Here is a 20,968-nt window from a genome sequence, read left to right as displayed (position 1 = left end):
TGCTAACGTCAAGACGTCCACGGCGTTTACATTGCGACATGGGCATCACTTTCACACACGCGCGCGCGAGATAAGAGTACTTCCTGCTGCGGATGCTAACGCTAACAAGAGCGCATACTCACTCGAGCGTCAGACCAGGAATCCTCAGCCGTTCCCGTTGGGCTTTCATGGCTGCCGCTTTGCTCTATTGTGATCATCATAAGCGCTCCCCGCCTGGCTGCGACGCACGCATGCCGTCAGCCAGCCGAGCTCCCGCGTCTCCCCCCCTCCCCCCTCGCCCGCCGGCTGCCCCCCACCCTCTCGCTCTGACAAAGAGCAGTCAAAACAGTGTGATGAGGCGACGGCGACGGCAACAACCCACCCACTCACTCACTCGCGGAAATGAAAAGGGGTTAAAAAGGATAAGTAAACAACCGGGAGTGAAGTGGGGGGGGGAGGGGGGGTCGCGGTCGCTGTTTTGGTCTTTCCACCTTGAAGCTGTCAGACGAGACCTCGGCAGCGGGACAATAGCCCCTCCTCCCGGTCCTTCATAATCGACCCCCCGCCCCTCTTTTGACAGAACCCCCCGACAGCAAGTGACACCGCCACCTGGTGACAAGCTCCAATGCAACTAAAACGTGCCCGATTATGAAATTTCTTCTTTTTTGTGTGATAAACGCTATCGCGATGGCGGCCATTGAGTGGGAACGCATGTACAACTGACTTTAAAGGTCAAGTGTCATACCTGTGAAGATTCTAAAATAAATACATAATTCACTTCAGTGTGGAGAGCGCGTCATCCGTGCGCAAAACTTGCGGAAGTCTCATTCCACATCCAAGCGGTCGCCATATTTGCTGCATCTTCTGTCCGTGATGTCACAACAAGCGGCGGACCCTACTATGGGACACGCCCCTTCTGACACGGAAGCTCTTTTTGAAGAAGAGAACATCTCACAACCGAGTGAAGTGACCGGGGCAATATTACCCTATCGTTTCGAGCCATATTTAGATGATATGCGGATCTGGGACAAACCGGATGCAGCCAAACCACCTCCCACTCCGATCCACCTGATTAAAACAACGCCGCCGCGGCCAAAGCGCCTCCCCGTCCAATCCACCTCCGCGGCTGAGATGAGCCACCGCGGCCCGGCACCACGACAAGCCACCCCGGCGGCGCCGCGTCCACCGAACACGGCTTCGGCCGTGGTGGCACAGACACATTTAGCACCCCTGAGTTACGGATTACACCCCCCCCCCCCAATTATTATTATTTTTTTTAGTAGCTGTATATACCTGTAATTTGGAACCCACGAAGCTCTCGTGCAATCCATTTTTCGTGATAAACCAGGTCTTTTGGAAAAGTACAAAGAGCGAATCCATCCTCCCAAGTGCTCAAGCAATATCCGGCAATACAACGAGCCGGCAAAGAAAATATCTTCACTACAATGACTGCGAAAAAAAAAAAAATAATGGCCAGAGCTCGCCCGCCTACGCAACGTTGTGGAACCACCGCACACTGGACCCGACTATAAATCATCATTAAAGACGTCATCCCCGAGTCTAATTCGTCTGGAATGCAGCGTTCGCGCTGCGATTGTTGTTCTGTTGAGAAACGCCGAATAAATCGCAAATAGATTTCTATTTTTTTTTTAATTGTCCAGGCGCGAACAACAGCGTCCGTGACCCCAGTTAATAACACATTTTTCTTCACGGTGGGCAAAGGGAGGCTTTGTTTGTTTTGGTTTGTGAAATGTGGCGTTAAGCGGATGATAACAACAACAACAACAAACTACAAAAAATGAAAATTTTCACACACACTTTCGCCGGCGTTCGAGCAAAGCAACTATTTACGTTACGCGTGGCCGTTGCGATTCATCCCAGGCTGCCTTGTCAAAGGCCCGACACCATCGCCATGGTTACCGAGGTCACCGGAGGCTGCGCCGACCTGTTTGCAGAAGGTTCGGTCGCAGGAATTGCCCCCCCCCCCCCCAACTCCCATTTTCTGGCAAGCAGAGAGGTGTCGGGGCGGAATATTCGTCCAGGAAGTAGATGGCGCCCAAATGGTTTTGGTAGACGACATGCAACAGATGTCGGCGGTCATACAACTGCATACTAGTGCGGCGATTCACAAAATCGGTCGAATGGATCTAGGCCAGCGGGTTCGCGGGCGCCAGAACCCGGTGGGCTCCGTGCAACGCGGTGAAGCAGTTTTCAGAAACGGCGATTACGCAACAAAAATGAATTTGCAGACCGTAGACCATTGACCCCTGGGGGATACCAGATGTTGAAGCGCCCCCGTGCAGTACAGACGTGAAGCAGTTTTCTTGCGAAAATGTCGTTGCACGACCAAATTTGAGTTCAGTGGTTCCCAAGAAAGCAAAAAAGGAGCTGAGCGAGGTACTCCGTTGGTCCTGGGCCGGAACAACCAATGTGGGGGAGTTGTCCGAAACCGCAGTAACGCAACTCGGTACTAGTTCAGTAAGTCACAGGATGCCAAGCCATTGTTCACCACCTAATGTCGCCCCCACCTCCCCAAAATCACCCCCCCCCCCAATTTAAGGGCACTGCTGACTTGTTGGAGCAGTGAACCATTTCCGCTTGGAGGTTCTACTAGTGTAGATTCTGTGCAAATGTAAAGATGACAAATTAAAATGAAGTGATAAACCCAGATTTGACCGAGGAGGGAAAATGGCTACCGTAATTTCCGTAATTTGTGCGGTTTTTTTTCTAATGGCCGCAAGGGGGCACCCGAGCTGAAAAGGTGAGAGTGAGACCGGTGGAATATATGTGCCGAGGAAGTGACTTTTATCTGTATGTTGTTTTTTTTTTTAACCGGCCTTGTTAGCGCCGCGCTAGTGTTAGCGCTGTGCTAGCGTGTTGCTGCCGCGTCTCCGCGATTTAGGTATGTTCTTTTTAACCGGCACTGTTAGTGCTGTGCTACCGTGTTGCCACTATGTAGCTGCCGCGGCTGTTTTTTTTTTTTTTTCTTTAACCAACCATCTTGTTCATGCTACAGTGTTGTTGCTATGTTGAGCTAAGGTAGGGCATTAAAACTTTGAAAACTGTGCACTGTCTTTCTTTCTAAATATCTCGTGTTTCAACCGACCGCTAGCGTGTTACAGTGATTCTTACCAGTCTGTTTTTTTTTGTAACCGGAGCTGTTAGCGTGGCGCAAGCGTTAGCGCCGCAGAGCTACTGTTAAACTCTCTGTTTAGCATCTTTCTTTCTAAATATCTTGTGTTCCTACCAACCGAATATATGTGCCGAGGAAGTGAGTTTTACCGGTCCGGCCCTGTTAGCGCTGTGTTAGCATGTTACCGCTGTGTCGCAGTGATTTTTACCAGTATGTTTTTTTTTTGTAACCGGAGCTGTTAGCGTGGCGCAAGCTTTAGCGCCACAGAGCTACTGTTAAACTCTCTGTTTAGCATCTTTCTTTCTAAATATCTTGTGTTCCTACCAACCGAATATATGTGCCGAGGAAGTGAGTTTTACCGGTCCGGCCCTGTTAGCGCTGCGTTAGCATGTTACCACTGTGTCGCAGTGATTTTTACCAGTATGTTTTTTTCTTTTAACTGGCCCTGTTAGCGCGGCGCTAGCGTTAGTGCGGTGGAGCTAGCGTTAAACTCTCTGTTTATCGTAAATATCTCGTGTTTCAACCAACCGAATATATGTGCAGAGGAAGTGACTTTTACCGGTCCGGCCCTCTTTGCGCTGCGCTAGCGTGCTATTGCCGTGTCTCAGTGATTTTTACCTGCATGTTTTTTTGTTTTTTTTTAACCGGCCCTGTTAGCGTGGCACTAGCGTTAGCATTAGTGCAGCGAGGCTAGCGTTAGCGTGGCGGAGCTAGCATTAAACTCTCCGTGTACCATCTTTCTTTGTAAATATCTCGTGTTTGAATGTGGGTTTCAATGTGGGCACTAGCGGCTTTTACACGGTTGCGGCTTATGTACGTACCAAATGGTATTTCCTTTACAAATGTACTGGGTGAGGCTCATAAACAGGTGCGCTTTGTCGGCCTGGAATTATGGTAATTGGGCGAAATTAGGGAATTTTCACAATGGGGTGTACTCATTTTTGTTCCAAGTGGTTTAAGTGGCTGTGTGATATTTTTAGGGGACAGCAGGCCGAATGTGTTTCTTCAGCGTTGTCCCATGACAAAAATAATATTTTTTTAAGGGGTGAGGATGTGAAGAGAACTCATTTTTACGCGCTACTGCGCACCTTGTGTTTTTACGTTCACATTTGATTCCCGAAGCAGCGCAACCCCTCAAATAATCTCCTCCAAACCTCGTATAACCCGCATAAAGATGTCATCTCAGCGGGTACAAGCATAAATTAGATTGACGGCTCGCGTCGGTCACGCGCGGGTACTTACAGGCTGCCTCTCCTGGGAAGACTGAGCTCCTTCTGCGAACACAAAAAAAAAAAAAAAAAATGAAAGCGTATTAAAACAGCAGCATTTAGACCACATAAGCGAGGAAAGGTTAAAGCGAGGTCAGGCTCGCCGTGAAAAAGGCCAACAAAGAACTCACAGAACCTTCCCCCCCCCCGGGGATAACGCAAAATCCTCGCCACCTTCGACTCCGTTTGATTGATATAAAAATGAAACGCTTTCAAATAGTTCATAGGGGAAAAAAGAGGCTTACATACATCTGGAATACTGTCAGGGGAAAAAAAAAGTTGAAGCATTCGAGGTAGTTGGCAAAATTGTCAGGCCGCAGACAGAAATAAGCGTGCCAGCTATTGAATGGTACTGAGAAATTACCTCACTTGGGTGAGGATAAACATATTACATACATACATATGACTTTTTAATACGCACTTTTAAGTCATTCACTTTATATTCATCAAATGGAATCCAATGTTCACTGCCATCGGCGTATATATCCGTCAAATATTTTTGACTAACACATCCCTGAAGATGGTGCCGTTGCACTGCTTTGGATTTAAAATGAGTACAGCTTCCTTCTGAGTTTGGAATAATGATTAGGGCACAGGTGTCAAACTCAGGGCCCGGGGGGCCAGATCTGGCCCTCCGAGGCAAATCACGTGTATCAACTTCTGTGATTTTTTTTGTTCAAATCTGTACCAAAATCTCCAACTGCCATATCATAAATGACGACACAAGCATTTTTGTGTTCCCCAAACGTCAACAATAGTTGGTAAAACCCATTACCTTTGATTTCTGATTCCAAAACTGTAATATGATGGGTCAATTCATAACGGCCCTCTGACAGAAACCGGAACTACAATGTGGGCGGCGCTAAAAATGAGTTCGACGACACCCCCCCCCCCCCCGCGCGGATTAGGGGGTGAATCTCGACTTCTTACATCGACGACGAGGGAGAGAGATGCCAACGGGTTGGAACGAGGACACGTTGAGGCTCCTCACAGTTCAAAAGAGTCGTTAAAAAATGTCTCACACTTGGCGAGAAAAGATGATGCAGTTCATAACGGGAATGAAGAAAAAAATTTGATCTCGAGCCATGCAGTGAATCAACATCTCTTATGCCACGTTTCATATTTCCATATCTGTCAATACATTAGTATTTGGCATTATAACCCCCATTTTTGTTTTAAGTGTCACAAACGCAAAATACATCAGCAGCATAAAGGCACCGAGAAAGTTGCGTCTTGCATGAAACTAGGCCATGTTGTCTTCCTGATTACGAAAGAACGGAAAAGGCTAGAATCAAACTTTCGAATGATAAGTATATATATATATATATTTTTTTTGTGCACAATATTTTGTGGGTGTTAAAAGATCATCAGCGCCAAACTGCTCTAAAACTGTTGGCAATAGCAATAAATGAGTGATTAGCATATTTAGTATTGAAGCAATCATCATTCAATGAAATGAAGCTGCATTGGGTGGCACGGTGGATCGGCTGGTAAAGCGTTGGCCTCGCATTTCTGAGGTCCCGGGTTCAATCCCGGCCCCGCCTCTGCGAACTTTGCATATTTTCCCCTGCGTGGGTTTCCTCCCACATTTCCAAAAATATGCAACATTAATTGGACACTCTAGATTGCCCATCGGTGTTTGTCTCGACGTGCCCTGCGATTGGCTGGCGACCAGTTCAGGGTGTGCCCGTTGACAGCTGGGATAGGGTACAGCTCTCCGCGTGAGGATAAGCGGCGAAGAAAATGAATGGATGGCAGCTGCATTTCTTATCAACGGGTAATCAATCAATCCATAAACAGGTATGGAAGTAAATATGTGCCACCAGGATTTGAATTTGAAACGTAAAGTGATCACATTTTCAATAGTTGTATTTTAGTGTAACTTTTCAATGTTAATATTTCAATTTGCAACAATTCGCTGTCTGAAATTCACCGTCTGCGCAAACAAGGCGGGGTTACTTCAGGTCAGAACGGAACACCCGGCCAATCGCACTGACGCTTTCGTAGTATGTGACGTCACGTGACTAAGAAAGCGCAGCTGCGATTGGCTGGCTGTTCGGTTCTGGCAGGAAGTAACCCTGCCCGGTGGCACAGACGGTGAATTTTAGACAGCGAGTTGTAGCAACTATTGAAAATGTGATCGCTTTACATTTCAAATTCAAATTCTGGTGGCACATATTTACTTCCATATAACGAGCGACTACCGGGATGTATTTGAAATCGCTCGCAACAAAGCGCTCAGCTTTTTACTTTCTCTGCTTTGTGGGAAGACGACAGGGTGCTAGACTGTAAGCATACAACCCTAAATTTGGACTTGCCGGTATACTATAAAAAGACATACTTCATCATCTGCAATATAGCCGGGGCACGAACAATGAAATGAATATTGCGAGGGTTCACCGTCTGTCAAAATCAGCCGACAATCACTCAACGCGGTCAAAATGGCGAGAGACATCTCACTAAGACCTTTCGGGGTTAAACCCTTGATATGAACAAAGAAATTGAAAATATGTGCCCGCGCTATCAATTACATTCACGTCTGGCTGTGAGACAAGCGCCCCGGTTTTCATCGGGGAGACGCGACGGCGACGCACGCGACGCTAATTCGCGGCGGGGAGTGATTCACGGCGGCTCCGTGTCCGACAATTGCGGCTCATCGGGTCGCGGCGTGAAAATTTGCTGCGGCGCGTCTCCGGGGTAATTTAAAAGGCGAAACATGAGGCGGCCGGGCTGTTCCGACCTTTATTGAGACGAGGAACATACTTTACATTAGGATAAAAAAAAATAATAATAATAATAATCTAACGGCACACCAACGAGCATACATGTCACAAAAGGTGTATATACTGTCATAACACTGTAATAACACTGGAATGACACTCATCTCAATGCGTTGTCTTATGTATTGTGTAAAATCTGGTCCCTGTTTACAATACAAAGTTCTCTTTTCAGCAATATTTAAGTAAAACTATTCATCATAACTGCAAGACAATAAGGCACTGGTGTCAAACTGGAGGCCCGAGGGCCAGACCCGGCCCGCCACATGATTTTATGTGGCCCGCAAAGCGAACTTCAATTATTCTTGTAAAAATTGACACAAAAATTTCAAATTGTCATGCGCCACAAATGATAAAGTTGAGATAAAATTGATGACGTAAATACAACGAGACGATCAAAACGGTCATAACGGCCCTCTGCGGGAAACCGGAACCACAATGTGGACCGCGAGGAAAATGAGTTTGACACTCGTCATCTATTTTCGGTACATGCTAAGTAGTACACATGAGAGATACTAGTAAACTTTGACAGCGCATGTCTTAAAAAACTAGTACGCTGGTTGGTCACTTGTATTTAGACAAACTTGATTTTTTTTTCGCAAGTTTTTATCGATGCGTCTATATCAGTGTCTGATCATTAGAATCACGATAAAAAAAAAAAAAAAAAATTAGCATAGCGTCAAAAAGTCAATAGTACAACAATGCATTGCGGTTAGTCCCGCCGAGTTCTGTGCACACACGGCGGGATGAAAATGCAACAAAAGTGAGCACTAACTTCCGTCGGCGCCACGGGGGACCGAATGCGGTCGGCGACAGCCAATGTGAAAGCTCGCCTACCTGTAGCCCCCGCCGCCGCAGAATGCTGGACTCGTCCATGGCGGCGGCGGTGGCGGCGGCGCGGCTCGTCTCCGCATACATGCGGCACGGGGCTGCTCGGCGAGCCCGGAGCCAACCTCGCGACCGTCTGATCTCAGACGCCGCTCGCTTGTCCCGTACGCCTCATCTGCGTCGTCTCCTCTGCGACCGGCGGTAGAGGAAAAGGGGAGGGAGGGGGTGGGGGGGAACGGCGGCGATGTAAGGCGGGGAGGACGACGGAAAGTGAGGAAAAGGGGGGAAAGGGGGAGGGGGGGGGGAGTGCTTTGGGACAATTCTCTCAAGGCATGAAAACGAGAGGATGTCCTTCCTGGCATTGTCGCGCGCCGCAAGGCAGGCGGAGACACTCCGGGAATGTCGTAGGCGAGAGTTTACTCGGTGTTCCAAACGCCGCTCGAGGCGCCCGAGGGGAGAGCCTGCTTCAGACCTGAAGGGGTCCGCACGGACGCATTATCGGGCGGGGTGGGGGGGGGTCGGATTGTCAATTTGCCCCTTTTTCCGCACCTCTGGACGTGGCCTAAGAGAATTTTTGTATTCCGTGACCGTGGGTGCGCGTGTGCTGCCCCTCCGCTTCTTTCTTTTCATCTGCCGCTCATTCGGAGCGCAAACACGGCGCGAATATTAAGTGGTCCTCTCGCGTTCGCCTGATCCGCAGCCAAATTCCCACAGAGGATCGCCGCCTCATTACAAACCGCTCTTTGGACACGTTTTGGAACGTAAAAACCTGGGAGGCTGCTGGCAAAATTAAATAATACCCAAAGCTAATCATTGGAATAAATTAATTAATTCACTTAATGGAAATTATAAAAAATTGGCATTCGGTAAATGTGCCATTCGTTCATTAAATGATAATCATTATTCATTCATTCGTTCATTAAATGTTAATGAATAGTGATTTCAAAAATTAATTAAAATAAATACATAAATAAAAATCCGATCCATTTTCTGACCGCTTAGCCTGACAAGGGTCATTCAATAAATTCAAATGCAAAATGAAAGGCTTAGATTTCTCAAAATAACTAATGGAAAATATATATTTAGAAAATAAATTTTTACAATTTATTTACAATTTACTTTTCACTCAAAAATAAATTATTAAATGAAGGAAAAAATTAAAATCCATTATGAAAATAATTATAGTTCCCAATGTAATTAATGAAAATTTGTATTAATTGACAATTTAATTCATTCATGTCACTGAATTAAAAAAAAAAATTAAGATAAAATTCATTTAAAATACATAATGAAAAAAGATAGTTAAATTAATAATTCAATGGACAAAAATTTCAGAATTCAATCACTTCATATCTCATTGAATCTACGTATATACTGGCAGGAAAAGTCATTTGAATTATAAGCGTATACAATGTGATAAATTATTGAAATGAAGTTACCTTCAAATTAAAAAAAAATATTATTTACATTAATTGTAATCAATGAAAGTTCATGAACTAAAAATGGCATCAAATACATTAAATGATACAAAATAAGGTCACGGTGACTACAGATTTTTCATGAAGTTCTAGATAATTATTAAATTCTATATTCTCTTTCGGCTGATCAATTAACCGTGACAACTGCATGAATTATTTAAATGTATTACATTTTTGCCCCAAAAAGACTCGTGCAGGAGACACAGACGCCTTAGAAGCGTCCACTTAATTAACTTCCTTTGTTCATCGGCCGCCAAAACCTGCACGGAGCGCACTTCCGGCAAAGAGGATTTTCCACGCGGAACCTTTAAGAAAAGGAAGAAACCCGTCAAGCGCGAGCCGCAAATCTCAGGTCCGGCCGATTAGGACGATTTCGCGTCGGGCTCCGAACGGGACGCGGAAACACAAAAGAGGCCAATTTTCCACCGTCGGCCACGGAACGCGCCGATTATTTTCTCGCGCCTGCGCTGCCACTCAAGTGCAGTCGCTTTTGTCGCCCATTCAGAGAAACTCAAGTCCGACGTAAAAGGACGACTGAAAAAAAGTTGTTTGAAAGTATATAATTACCACAAATTATGTTACTACTGGAATTATACTTTACGTTAGCATTAAGCTAGCAGACCTTCATAAGAAATTAAAGATCAACTGATACAATATATACATATTACAATAGATATTTTATGAAAACTACATATAATATTATTCACTTCCATGCCTATACAAAAAAAAAAAAAATGAGTGGCGAACGTGTCATTAATGCGCAAAGTTGCCGAATTCTCACTCGACATCCCAGTGGCGGCCATATCGCCCGCAACGTCATCAGCAGACGCGCGACCGAGACGTCCGCCATTGAAAACGCGCAGTGCCGACTGCTACGGGAGAGGAACAAAAGAGATTTTCGGATTTTTCCCGACACCCCTTCTGACACGGAAACTCTTTTCGAAGGAGAGGACATCTCACAATCGAGTGCAGTATTACCCTATCGTTTCGAGCCATATTTAGATGATATGCGGATCACTCCTAACTAACAACAGACTCCCCGAATACAGTATGTAGCGTACTCAGGAGGACCCATTCCGGGTGAAGTAACGACTTCAGGGGTGCCCAGACACCGGTGGCCGGTGGGTGGGGGTGGGGGCTACTTTCTCCTCCCGCATGCAGCCAAACCAAACCACCTCCCTGCCCGATCCAACTCTGCATCGTGGCTAACGCCCGGCATGGAAAATGCCAGGCCCGCCCACATTGACTCATTTCGCACCCCTGACTTAGCGTACTTTATTATTATGACGCGGATCTTTTGTTACATTCTGAGAGAAGGATTACGTCCCCCGCTCGGCCCCCCCAACTATTGTTTTTTTTTTTTTTAATAGCTCTATACACACCTACCTGTCGTTAAGAACCCACAAAGCTCTCGTCCATTTTTCCCGACAAACCGGGTCTTTTGGAAAAGTGTGAAGAGTGAATCCATCCTCCAGAGTGCTCCAGCAAAATCGGCATTTTGGCTAACACGATAAAAAAAAAAAAAAAATTGGGGGGCGGTGCAATACGTATAAACCGACATAAACATTCGACCCCGCTACTGCAAAAAAACGGCACTTCCTGGTTGTTCTCCAACACAAATGCCTCGAGATGATTTTCATGGCGGGAGACGCAAAAACCCATAAACGACAACATCGTGACGTGTGGTGAAAAAAATGGACAGGTCCATTCCGGCTGACTTTTTTTTGCATTAAAAACATACTAAAAATTATGCCTTACGCGTCAGTTGACCTTTAAATAGCTTGCTTTCACAGTTACCTTTATTATTTAAGAGTTTAATTTGCCGCGCAAGTACACTTGAAACTCACTGAAATTGTCTTTCCCAACCAAAATGAACAAAGTGTAATTTATTCCGCCAACAAAATTAAAAATTTTTTTTTAATTTTCAAAACAACAATCTACAGTGAAAACACTGTAAAACACACATGACAGCACTCTTCAACTGGGAGTGGCCACAAACCGCTTGAAACAAGCACGCCGTGCCTCTAATTCGGAGAACCGCGCGAGGTTCCTCTTCGTTTCCTCGCTGCCACGTCGCGCAATCGTCTGCAATTTCTTTGACGCGGAAGCGTGAGATCCGACGCCAAGGATTACATTTCACTGAGTTTTAATATCTCTCTGCGGCGTGGACTTTCACCAATCGCGGCTGGGACGGGGGAACGTACACCCCTGCGACGAACGGGGGTTCGCTGTATTTGCAGCGAGTGGAGAAGGCCGCTTGTGTAAAGAAAATAACAATGGACAACGGACGTCATTGTCGCGTTATCTCCCCGTCGCCCGTGTCGGCGGCGCACCTTGCCGCCGTGCCATTGTTGCGCCCCGGGGGGGTCGCCACGTTCTGCAGACAAAAATCAATACTCCGCTCGTGGTGCGTTATGGAGATAAGACGGTCATAATCCTCACCTCGCCGTGTTGTTGTGCCTTCTCTCCCCCTCATAATGCTGTCGGGAGATGTCCTTGACTGATAACACTGATGTTGTGCAGTCGCGCGGTGTGTTAATGAACCTTTTCAACCGACCGCAGCGGGGCTTTCCCGGGAAGCGACGACTGAGCAATGACCCCCCCCCCAAAAAAAAATTATGTATTTCACTAGTCTTTCATGTTTTACACAACCAATTCATCCGCTTTTTTTAAATGACCAGAAATATGGTGAATTGATGACCTCAAAAAGTTCTGCCTGTCGAGAGGTTTCTGGCGCTTTAAAAAAGTGGCTGCGCAACAGCGCCCCCCGGTGCACGGAAGGAGATGAGGGCTGTGGGTTTTCAACATCTTTTTTTCCTCTGATGTTGTAATTATTTGTAAGCGTCACAACTGCTTTCATTTCTCAGTGAATAAGCAAAATTGGAGTAAATTGAATTTTAGTCAAGAGGAAAAAGTAATTGAATCAAAATCAGACAATGCGCAAAATAACACGGATATTAACTGTCCGTGTCACAATTGTGATATTTCAATATTCCTGTCGTGCAAGCATACGGAAATTGCCGTATAGCAAAAATTAAATAAGATACAGTGAACCTGCTTAGTATTGCAGTTTATCGTTCACCCGCCATAAGTATCTTGGATTCTTTAGTACCGTAATTCCCGGCCTACAGAGCGCACCTGGTTATAAGCCTGACCCAGTACATTTGTAAAGGAAATACCATTTGGTACATACATACGCCACAGCTGTGTGAAAGCCGCAAGCGCCCACATCGAAACCCACATTCAAACACGAGATATTTACAAAGAAAGACCGTACACAGAGTTTAACGCTAGCCCCGCTAAAGGTAACACTAGCGCCGCGCTAACACTAGCCGACACTAGCGCGGTGCTAGCACCACCGCACTAAAGCTAGCGCCGCGCTAACAGGGCCGGTTTAAAAAAAAAAAAAAAAAACCATACCGGTAAAAATCACTGAGACACGGCAGTAACTAATTAACGGCTAACGGGGCCGGACCGGTAAAAGTCACTTCCTCGGCACACAAATTCCACTGGTCTCACGCTTACCTTTTTAGCTAGAGTGCCACCTTGCAGCCGTTAGAAAAAAAACGCACAAATTAGCCGCATCACCGCATAAATGGCAGAGTTGAAAGTGTGTGAAAAAAATTATGATAATCGTTTTTTTACATTCTACAGGAAGTCTGAGGACTCTAACTGGACTCCAGAAATTGTGGGAAAACACTAACGAGACGGAACAACATTGCTCCAAAAATTGCATGTCAGCCTAGTGCAGCAGTACCAGTGTGTAGCGACACCAAAACATTCTTTCCAGTCATTTTGGATTTTACAGTTATCAGAATCCATTTTTATGTGCCAGGTATGTCAAACACATTAGGAATTCATCTCACGGTCACATCGATGATGTCATCGAGGAAAAGAGTTGAGCGTGATGTCATAAAACGTTGGGCTGACCCTTGGCGTGTCCAATGAAAACAAAAAAAACAACAATCGCGCTGGCGTTAACCTTTCCCCCCGCCGCAGACTCATAGGATTAGCCGCCGCTTTTTGATCCAATCTGCAGGGCCGGGAACCCGATCGACGCATCGATCGGAGGCGCGTTGAAGGTCACCTCCGTGCGCCTCCGCTCCCCGTTTGTGTTTCCCCACCACAAACAGAACCCTGGTATCTGGACTGGCTGGCTAACCCTATACGAAAATCTGGGTTTAATAGCTAGCTTAATGCTAACATAATGTGGAAATTAGCATAGATGTTATGGTCATTTTCAACCTTCAAATAACTATAATACAACAACACTTCTAAGCATAAAGTCTCTTTGCTACATGGTAACAATAATTATTAAATACTGTAAGGAATGATGTTAGGGATCATGACAGTTCATCTCTTCCAGTATGGCGCAATTGTAAATTCAGACTTTTCCCAGATACTGCAAAAAATAAAAATAAAAAAACGACCATTTAAAAAAATCCACGCTATAGCGGGGACGTGAACCAAGAACCACGATACAACAAGGATTTACTCCACCATACAGTGGATCCCGGGTCTTCGGGACAGAGTCTGACAGAAAACTGCAAAAATGTGTGAATAATTGACACGCCCTTAAACTGCCATTAAAAAAAATGAAAGTATTACTATTACCGTAATTTTCGGCCTATAAGCCGCGACTTTTTTTCTCCCCACACGCGTTCAACCCTGCGGTTTATGCGGTGATGTGGCTAATTTGTGCATTTTTTCTAACGGCCGCAAGGTGGCACTCTAGCGAAAAAGGTAAGCGTGAGACCAGTGGAATTTGTGTGCCGAGGAAGTGACTTTTACCGGTCCGGCCCCGTTAGCCGTTAATTAGTTACTGCCGTGTCTCAGTGATTTTTACCGGTATGCTAACCCTCCTCGAGCAGAAAAGGTAAGCGTGAGACCGGTGGAATATACGTGCCGAGCAAGTAACTTTTACCAGTATGTTTTTGTTGGTTTGTTTTTTTTTTTAAACAGCCCTGTTAGTGCCGCGCTAGTGTTAGCGCTGTGCTACTGTGTCGCTGCGGTGTCTCCGTGATTTTTACCGATATGGGGTTTTTTTTTCCCCAATTAGCCCTGTTAGTGCAGTGCTAGCGTTAGCGCTGCGCGTCTTAGTGATTTAGGCATGTTTTTTTAACCGGCTCTGATCATGCTACGGTGTTGTTGCTATGTTACGCTAAGCTAAGGTATTAAAACTTTGAAAATTCTTTTTGTGTACCGTCTTTCTTTGTAAGTATTTTGTGTTTCAATGTGGGTTTCAATGTAAGATTTTCACCCCCTTTAAGTATTGGTGGCTGGTATGGCAACCTTCATAAGTATTTGATACCTTGAAATAAGGCCGAGCTGGTATCGGTTCTGGCCAACCGCGACTCGGAACAGTTTCAAATTGTGAAATAATTGCATTTTTTCCCCCCCAGGGATTTCTGCATTACACTTTGATCGGGTCCAACATTTGAGTTCTTTCTTGGCACCTCAACACAGTTTTTGCAGACAACGGTTACAGTGCAATAAAAATTAAAAATAATTACAAAAAAAAAAAAAGAAACAACCTCCTCAGCGGGAGGAGGGGGGGGGGGCGGAGTCAGTAAAACAAACTCACGCGGCGCACGACTCACCAAGCTGGAGGTCAGGGACGGGTCCGACTTGCCGAGGTTGCGCACGCGCATGTGGACCAGGTTGGAGGAGCTCTCGGATAACGACTGCGGCGGCCATGTCGTTTGCTGGACGTGGGCCGGGAGCAAAAGGTACTGTCCTGCCACGGCAAGAAAATAAACATTAAAAATAATTTCTTAAGACGACACTAACTTTACTCTTACAAAGATTTTTTTTTTTTTTTTTAACGTTTAAATAATGACCGTGATGTTCAATTGCCATGTGGATCCGGACGAGGTCCTCTGCTCGTAAGGGGTCCCCGAAACCACAGAGTTTGAGAACCCCTGATGTGGATGAGCGATTAAAAGCAAGCGGCTCAATTACGGTGGGCGGGTGTCAATCCTATTAAGAGCTCAGGGGCAATCCTTACATTGCATAACTAGTCCTGCCGCACTCCCACACGAAGACAGCAACAACACTTCCATGTCACCGATTAACAAATACAGTGACGCGTTGGCGCGTAAGTGTGTTACTGTGCATGCATAAGGTTGGCCACATGAGGTCACTGCTGCACCTACTTTAGGGAAACAATATGGCTTTTTTGACACTTATTCATTAGTTACCTTGTAATTATCCTTCATTGGGTGTAAAGAACAATAAAAAAAAATTATTTGAGCTGTATTGAAGTCATCAGAGTTATATGGATAGTTAAATATGTAACTGATGGATTACAGGTGCATACAGTACTTCTTAGAATGGACATTAAACTATGTGGACATTAAATTTTATGTATATGTGCTACATTTGAGTTCTCTCGAGCAGGGGAGTCAAACTCATTTTTTTATCACGGGCCACATTTTACTTGGGGTTTCCCTCAGAGGGCAATTATGACTCTGAAACCACAAAAATCTTTAACTGCCTCCACATATTTACACATGAAATTTATGAACTAGTTCTGGAATCAGAAATCGAGGGTAATGGCTTTTCAAACTATTGTTGTTATTGTCAACGTTATCTTTTATGACATGACAATTTGAAATTTTGGGACGGATTTGAACAAAAAACATGGAAGTTGATACACGTGATTTGCCTCCGCGGGCCACATAAAATCACGTGGCGGGCCGGATCTGACCCCCGGGCCTTGAGTTTGACACCCGTGCTCGAGAGGATTCAATGTGATGTAAATAATAGTACATCACAGGTGCATACATTAAATATGACAAACATTGTGCATTAGGTTTAGAACATTAAATATGTAACTCGTGCGTATTATGTGTACAGAACGTAAAAATATGGTAAGACTACATTAGTGGTGTATAGCGCATCAATATAACGAATATGTTACATGACGGGTGGGCTGCGGGTATCAAATACTTTCTGAATGGAATATTCTTTCAATTATCCATTTGTGTCGTTCACAGTCCGTCTTGTTGCAAACCTCCTCGTAAGTAAGCTCAACGCTCGCTCCTAAGTGGATGAGGCGGTCTTTGGAGGCAGAGATTTTGTCCTGATGCCGGACCAGGTTTTGCTGAGGGATTTCTTCTGATTTAGGAGACCAACGCATTTTGCTACCGGTGTTCGTCTTAAGGCTCAGTGTAGTGGAAACAAGCATTCAAATATGACAGCAGTCAATCTTTTTAATAATTGTTTGACACTTAAATTGTGTACAGGAGTTTGGACGTCACTTTTAAATGGGATGGTCGTCAAAATCGGGAGCCTCAACGCAGCGCAACGAATTCTTTGCCAAAAGCCACTTTTGTGTTGTTTTTCTTCAGTTCCAAAACGGACGAGGAAGGAAACCTAAGGTCGTTCCTCCTTAGTAAGCAATTTTTTGCCCTCCTGAGGAAACTGTCATCAGTTAGCACTTCTTGTACAAAAAGGCGCGATGGAGCTCGGGGCCGACGCTAACAATGCAGCCGGCGCAAATCCGTGTTCACCTGTGAGTCCTCCGCCCAGGCTGCGTCTTCTCATGTACTTGCCGTCGTCGCTGAGGTGTCGCCTGAGGCGCAGATTCAGCTCGGGGTGGCTCGACTTCCTGAGGGACGCGCCGCAGGGAGCGTAGGGGATGTGGTCCAGCTGCGTGGAGAACAAGACGGGACAAAATAATATATGATAGCAATATGAAATGATGCTATATTATTAGAGGCGTATAGAACTTTAGCTACATAAATGGGCTTCATTGGACGTACGTCGTAGTGAGAGGACGGGCGGGTACGCGGCCGCACGCCATCGCACTCACAAATCGCGCGCATAAAATTTCTTACGAGTAGAAATACATTGATATTGAAAGACGACGCTAATTTTGTGCAGTCTTGACCAATGTTCCCTCTAAGCTGCGCAAATGCGCAATTGCTGCACATTCGGCGCACATGAAAAACGATCCAGCGCAGTGAACCACAGCCTGACGTCTTTTTTTTTTTTTTTTTTTTACCCGACACCACCCCTCTCCGCTCTTAAAGGGGTACATTCATAATTACAAACAGAACACACACCCGCAACTTTATATGTGCGGGCATGACTGGCCAAACCCGTACATTTTTCAAATGTGACAGACTGGAGCATTACAGGGATACTGGCCAAATACGTATAACTCAATTCCTAGTAATGCATTATTTAAGATGGGAAAAATACTGCTCTATATTGATTTATTTCACTATTACAGGAATATTTTCCAACAAACGGTTGTGTCCCTATGCGCTGGTAATCATGGAAATGTCACGAATGTATAGTGCCCTCAGAGAACGCTCATTTTAGCGATGGAAAAGGGTAAAAATAATAATAATAATAATGAATTCTTCCACATTGTGTAGTGGGGTTTTGTACAGTTTGGGACAAAAATACTTCTTGGCACGGACACAAGCATTGTCTGCCATGAAAAGGATTTTTAAGCAAAAGGCATGCAAACAGGTGCGGTACACGCAAGGAATACGAGTAGCTAAAATACTCCTGGAAATTGACGACAAACGCAAATAGAATTTCCGAGAAAGAGAGACCAAAAAGGTAGCTAGCTAGGTTTGAATAAAATGCTAATATGCGACGTTTGCTAGCGCGACAATCAATAGGTACGTGTGGTTTGTCTTCCTGACACAGTTAACTTGTTTGAACTGAAATAATAATAAATTGTGCAATGGCGCCACGGGAGTCAAAGTTCAAGCAGCGTCTGACTGCCGATAAGCTATCGGAGGTTTCAAACGAAGACCACGCCAATGTTCGTCTGCTTGACGCCGGGACCTCGCGCCGACTACACACCAAAAGCAACACTTGCGCCGGGCAAGCGCTCGGTGACTTTTGACCTTCCCTACAGGGTTCCCGGAAGCAACAGCAAACCTAACCTAATCTAACCTTCCTTCCTTCCTTCCTTCCCGGCTGGCTGGCTCGGAAGCCTGCTGTGGACACTGCCAACAAGGCTTTATTTCCACAGCAAACACCAGCAGATCGCCACGGTCCGTGCCGCGCCGCCGTCACCGCGTTTTCATAAACAGAAATGACCGGCGGGGGCCCGGCTAGACGCAGTGGAACCCCCGTCCGTCCATTTGGCCCCTGCTCCCTCACTCACAAATTTACCTTTGTGTTTTTTTTTCCTTGTTCTTTTTCAAAAGCGAATAAGCTTTTGTCGAACAATTCACAACATCCACTGCGTAGCAGGGAAGAACGCGGCACCTGTTTACTCATCTCAAAAGCCGTCATTTATCCACAATGTGATCTACCGTAATTCTCGGCCTACGGAGCGCAACTGGAGTTTAACGGTAATGCTAGTGCCGCATCACCGCATAAACCGCAGGTTTTCTTTTTGAGCACGGGCAAAACAAAAAAAAAACTAATAGAAAAATCACATCCCCAATGTTTCCATTTCCCTGTAAACTTCTACTGGGAGTGATAAAGACCTTGAAGCATGCACGCATTGCCTCTTATTTGAAGAACTCTTGAGTAGGAGTCGTCTTTTTGGTTGCTCAGAGTGAGGTCATATTATATATGAAAGAGTACAAGAAGCGGAAAGGAACACATTAAAAGTAGTGCTTTAAGAGGTTTACATGTAACCTCATCTGTCAGCCTATCCATTACTACCGCAAACAGGAAGGGGCTCAGCGCGGATCCCTGATGCACTCCCACCTCCACTTTAAATTCTTCTACGGCACATCTCACCGCTGTTTTGCTGCCCTCATACACGTCCTGTACTATTCCAACATATTTCTCCGCCACACCAGACTTCCGAAAGGAAAAGACGACGACGTGTTTAAAGCGTGTGGGAGTTAAATAACAATTTAAATGCAGATTTGCACCAGGTGGCTCAATAATATAAGCCGCACAGGAATGGGCTTTCCATGTATTTAGACCCTGGTGCTTGTGGAAATGACAAAAAAAAAACGCTTGCTCAGTAGGTAGGAAAGGTACTTGTACAAGTAAACAAAAGTCAAGTACTTGTAACTAGGCATACAAAACTACGATTATGAAAACAACCAACCCTGAAGTTGACACAGATAATTTGGCCTCAGAGGAACTAACAAATGACATCACCTTGGTTAATATTCTCTGATGATTAAAGCTCCTTTCAAAACAAAGCAACCGTATATGGAACCTTTCACAGTTCACGTGGAAAAGAGGCTTTAAGAAAGTGGCGACGACGCGTCGTCTGCGTTTCTTTCAGCGGTTGCTAGGACGCGGCGGGTATACACATGCGCTCAAACGGGAAGCGACGAGACCACGACAAACCTCTCATCTTGCTTCCCTGGCATTGTCCGACGAGCATGCTTCCAAGTTTCCCGCACACTGGGGGGCCCGGGGTGGGGGGGGGGGCGCTTCTGAAACAGCTGACAACATCCCGGCGTGCAAACCGAATTGCCGATGCTCTTGATAATCAATTTTCAATCACCAAAAACGTTGGCAATAACGTAAATTCTGAAAGACAAGCTTCTTATCTGTCTGTCTCCAGTTTCGACTACCGTAATTCCTGGCCTACAGAGCGCACCTCACCCAGTATTTTTGTAAAGGAAATACCATTTGGTACATACATAAGCCGCAACTGTGTGCCCACATTGAAACACGAAATATCTACGCAGAAAGACGGTATACAGAAAGAGTTTTCAAAGTTTTAATACCTTAGATTATCTTAACACAACAACAACACAGTACACACTAGCGTAGCGCTAAAAAAAAAAAACAAAAAAAACATACCAGTGAAAAATCACAGACACGGCAGTAACACATCAGCAACACACTGCTAGTACACCGCTAACGCTAGCGTGGCGCTAACAGGGACGGTTAAAAAAAAAAAAAAACATACTGTTATAATCACAGACACGGCAGTAACACGCTGCGAGTACAGCCCTAACGCTAAAGCAACGCTAACAGAGTCGGTCAAAAGAAGATACCGGTAAAAGTCACTTCCTCGGCACATATATTCCACCGGTCCTATTACCTTTTCTGCTCAAGTTCACCCTTGCGGCCGTTAGGAAAAAAAATGCACAAATTAGCCACATAAACCGCAGGGGTGAAAGCGTGTGAAAAAAAAAAAGTCGCGGCTGAAATTACGGTACTTGTCGGTAGAATCCACATGCAAAAACAAACACACCAACAAGTCAATTACGCAAACGTAGCGGTGAGGGGAGTGATTCCGTAAGCTCACCAAGTAAGCGATTCATCTTTGTTGCCTACGTGGCTTGCTTGAGTAAAAAAAATGAAGTTCTCCCTCTCAGGCTACCCAAGTTAGCATATCAATAACAGATAAATTGCAAAGAAAGTGTCGGCTGATGAACTAAACATCAACGTGAGGTTGAGTGAGGTTGGAAAAGTTTGCGGATTCATTTGGTAGGCAAAATTGCTAATTGTGATATTAGGCTGAAAACTTTTGAGACCTGAGCGGAAGAGAGTGAGACCAGACTTTCAAAAGTGCAAGTTTAAGGGCGTCACAGTTGGTTCTGGAGCATATTC

The 20,968-nt window shown here is 45.3% G+C and overlaps 1 protein-coding gene across 4 annotated transcripts in view; it reads right to left on the bottom strand.

The window, feature by feature from the left end:
• Positions 1 to 20,968, bottom strand: part of mast4 (microtubule associated serine/threonine kinase family member 4) — a 71,564-nt gene that overhangs the window by 41,702 nt on the left and 8,894 nt on the right. For 3 of the 4 annotated variants that reach the window (XM_061800525.1, XM_061800526.1, XM_061800527.1), the window contains exons 2-4: positions 16,978 to 17,116; positions 15,064 to 15,200; positions 4,355 to 4,386 (exon numbers count right to left, since the gene is read on the bottom strand). In XM_061800525.1, the coding sequence (XP_061656509.1) occupies positions 4,355 to 4,386; positions 15,064 to 15,200; positions 16,978 to 17,116 (308 nt within the window). Of the gene's footprint in view, positions 1 to 122; positions 185 to 4,354; positions 4,387 to 15,063; positions 15,201 to 16,977; positions 17,117 to 20,968 lie in introns of those variants that run through there. The other variant, XM_061800528.1, reaches the window with a different exon arrangement.

The sequence above is a fragment of the Syngnathoides biaculeatus genome, chromosome 17 (genome assembly GCF_019802595.1).
Source record: "Syngnathoides biaculeatus isolate LvHL_M chromosome 17, ASM1980259v1, whole genome shotgun sequence".
In the NCBI taxonomy this organism is placed as follows: Eukaryota; Metazoa; Chordata; class Actinopteri; order Syngnathiformes; family Syngnathidae; genus Syngnathoides; species Syngnathoides biaculeatus.
The sequence above is the reverse complement of the archived record's forward strand: the minus strand, read 5'-3'. Positions and strand labels throughout refer to the sequence as shown.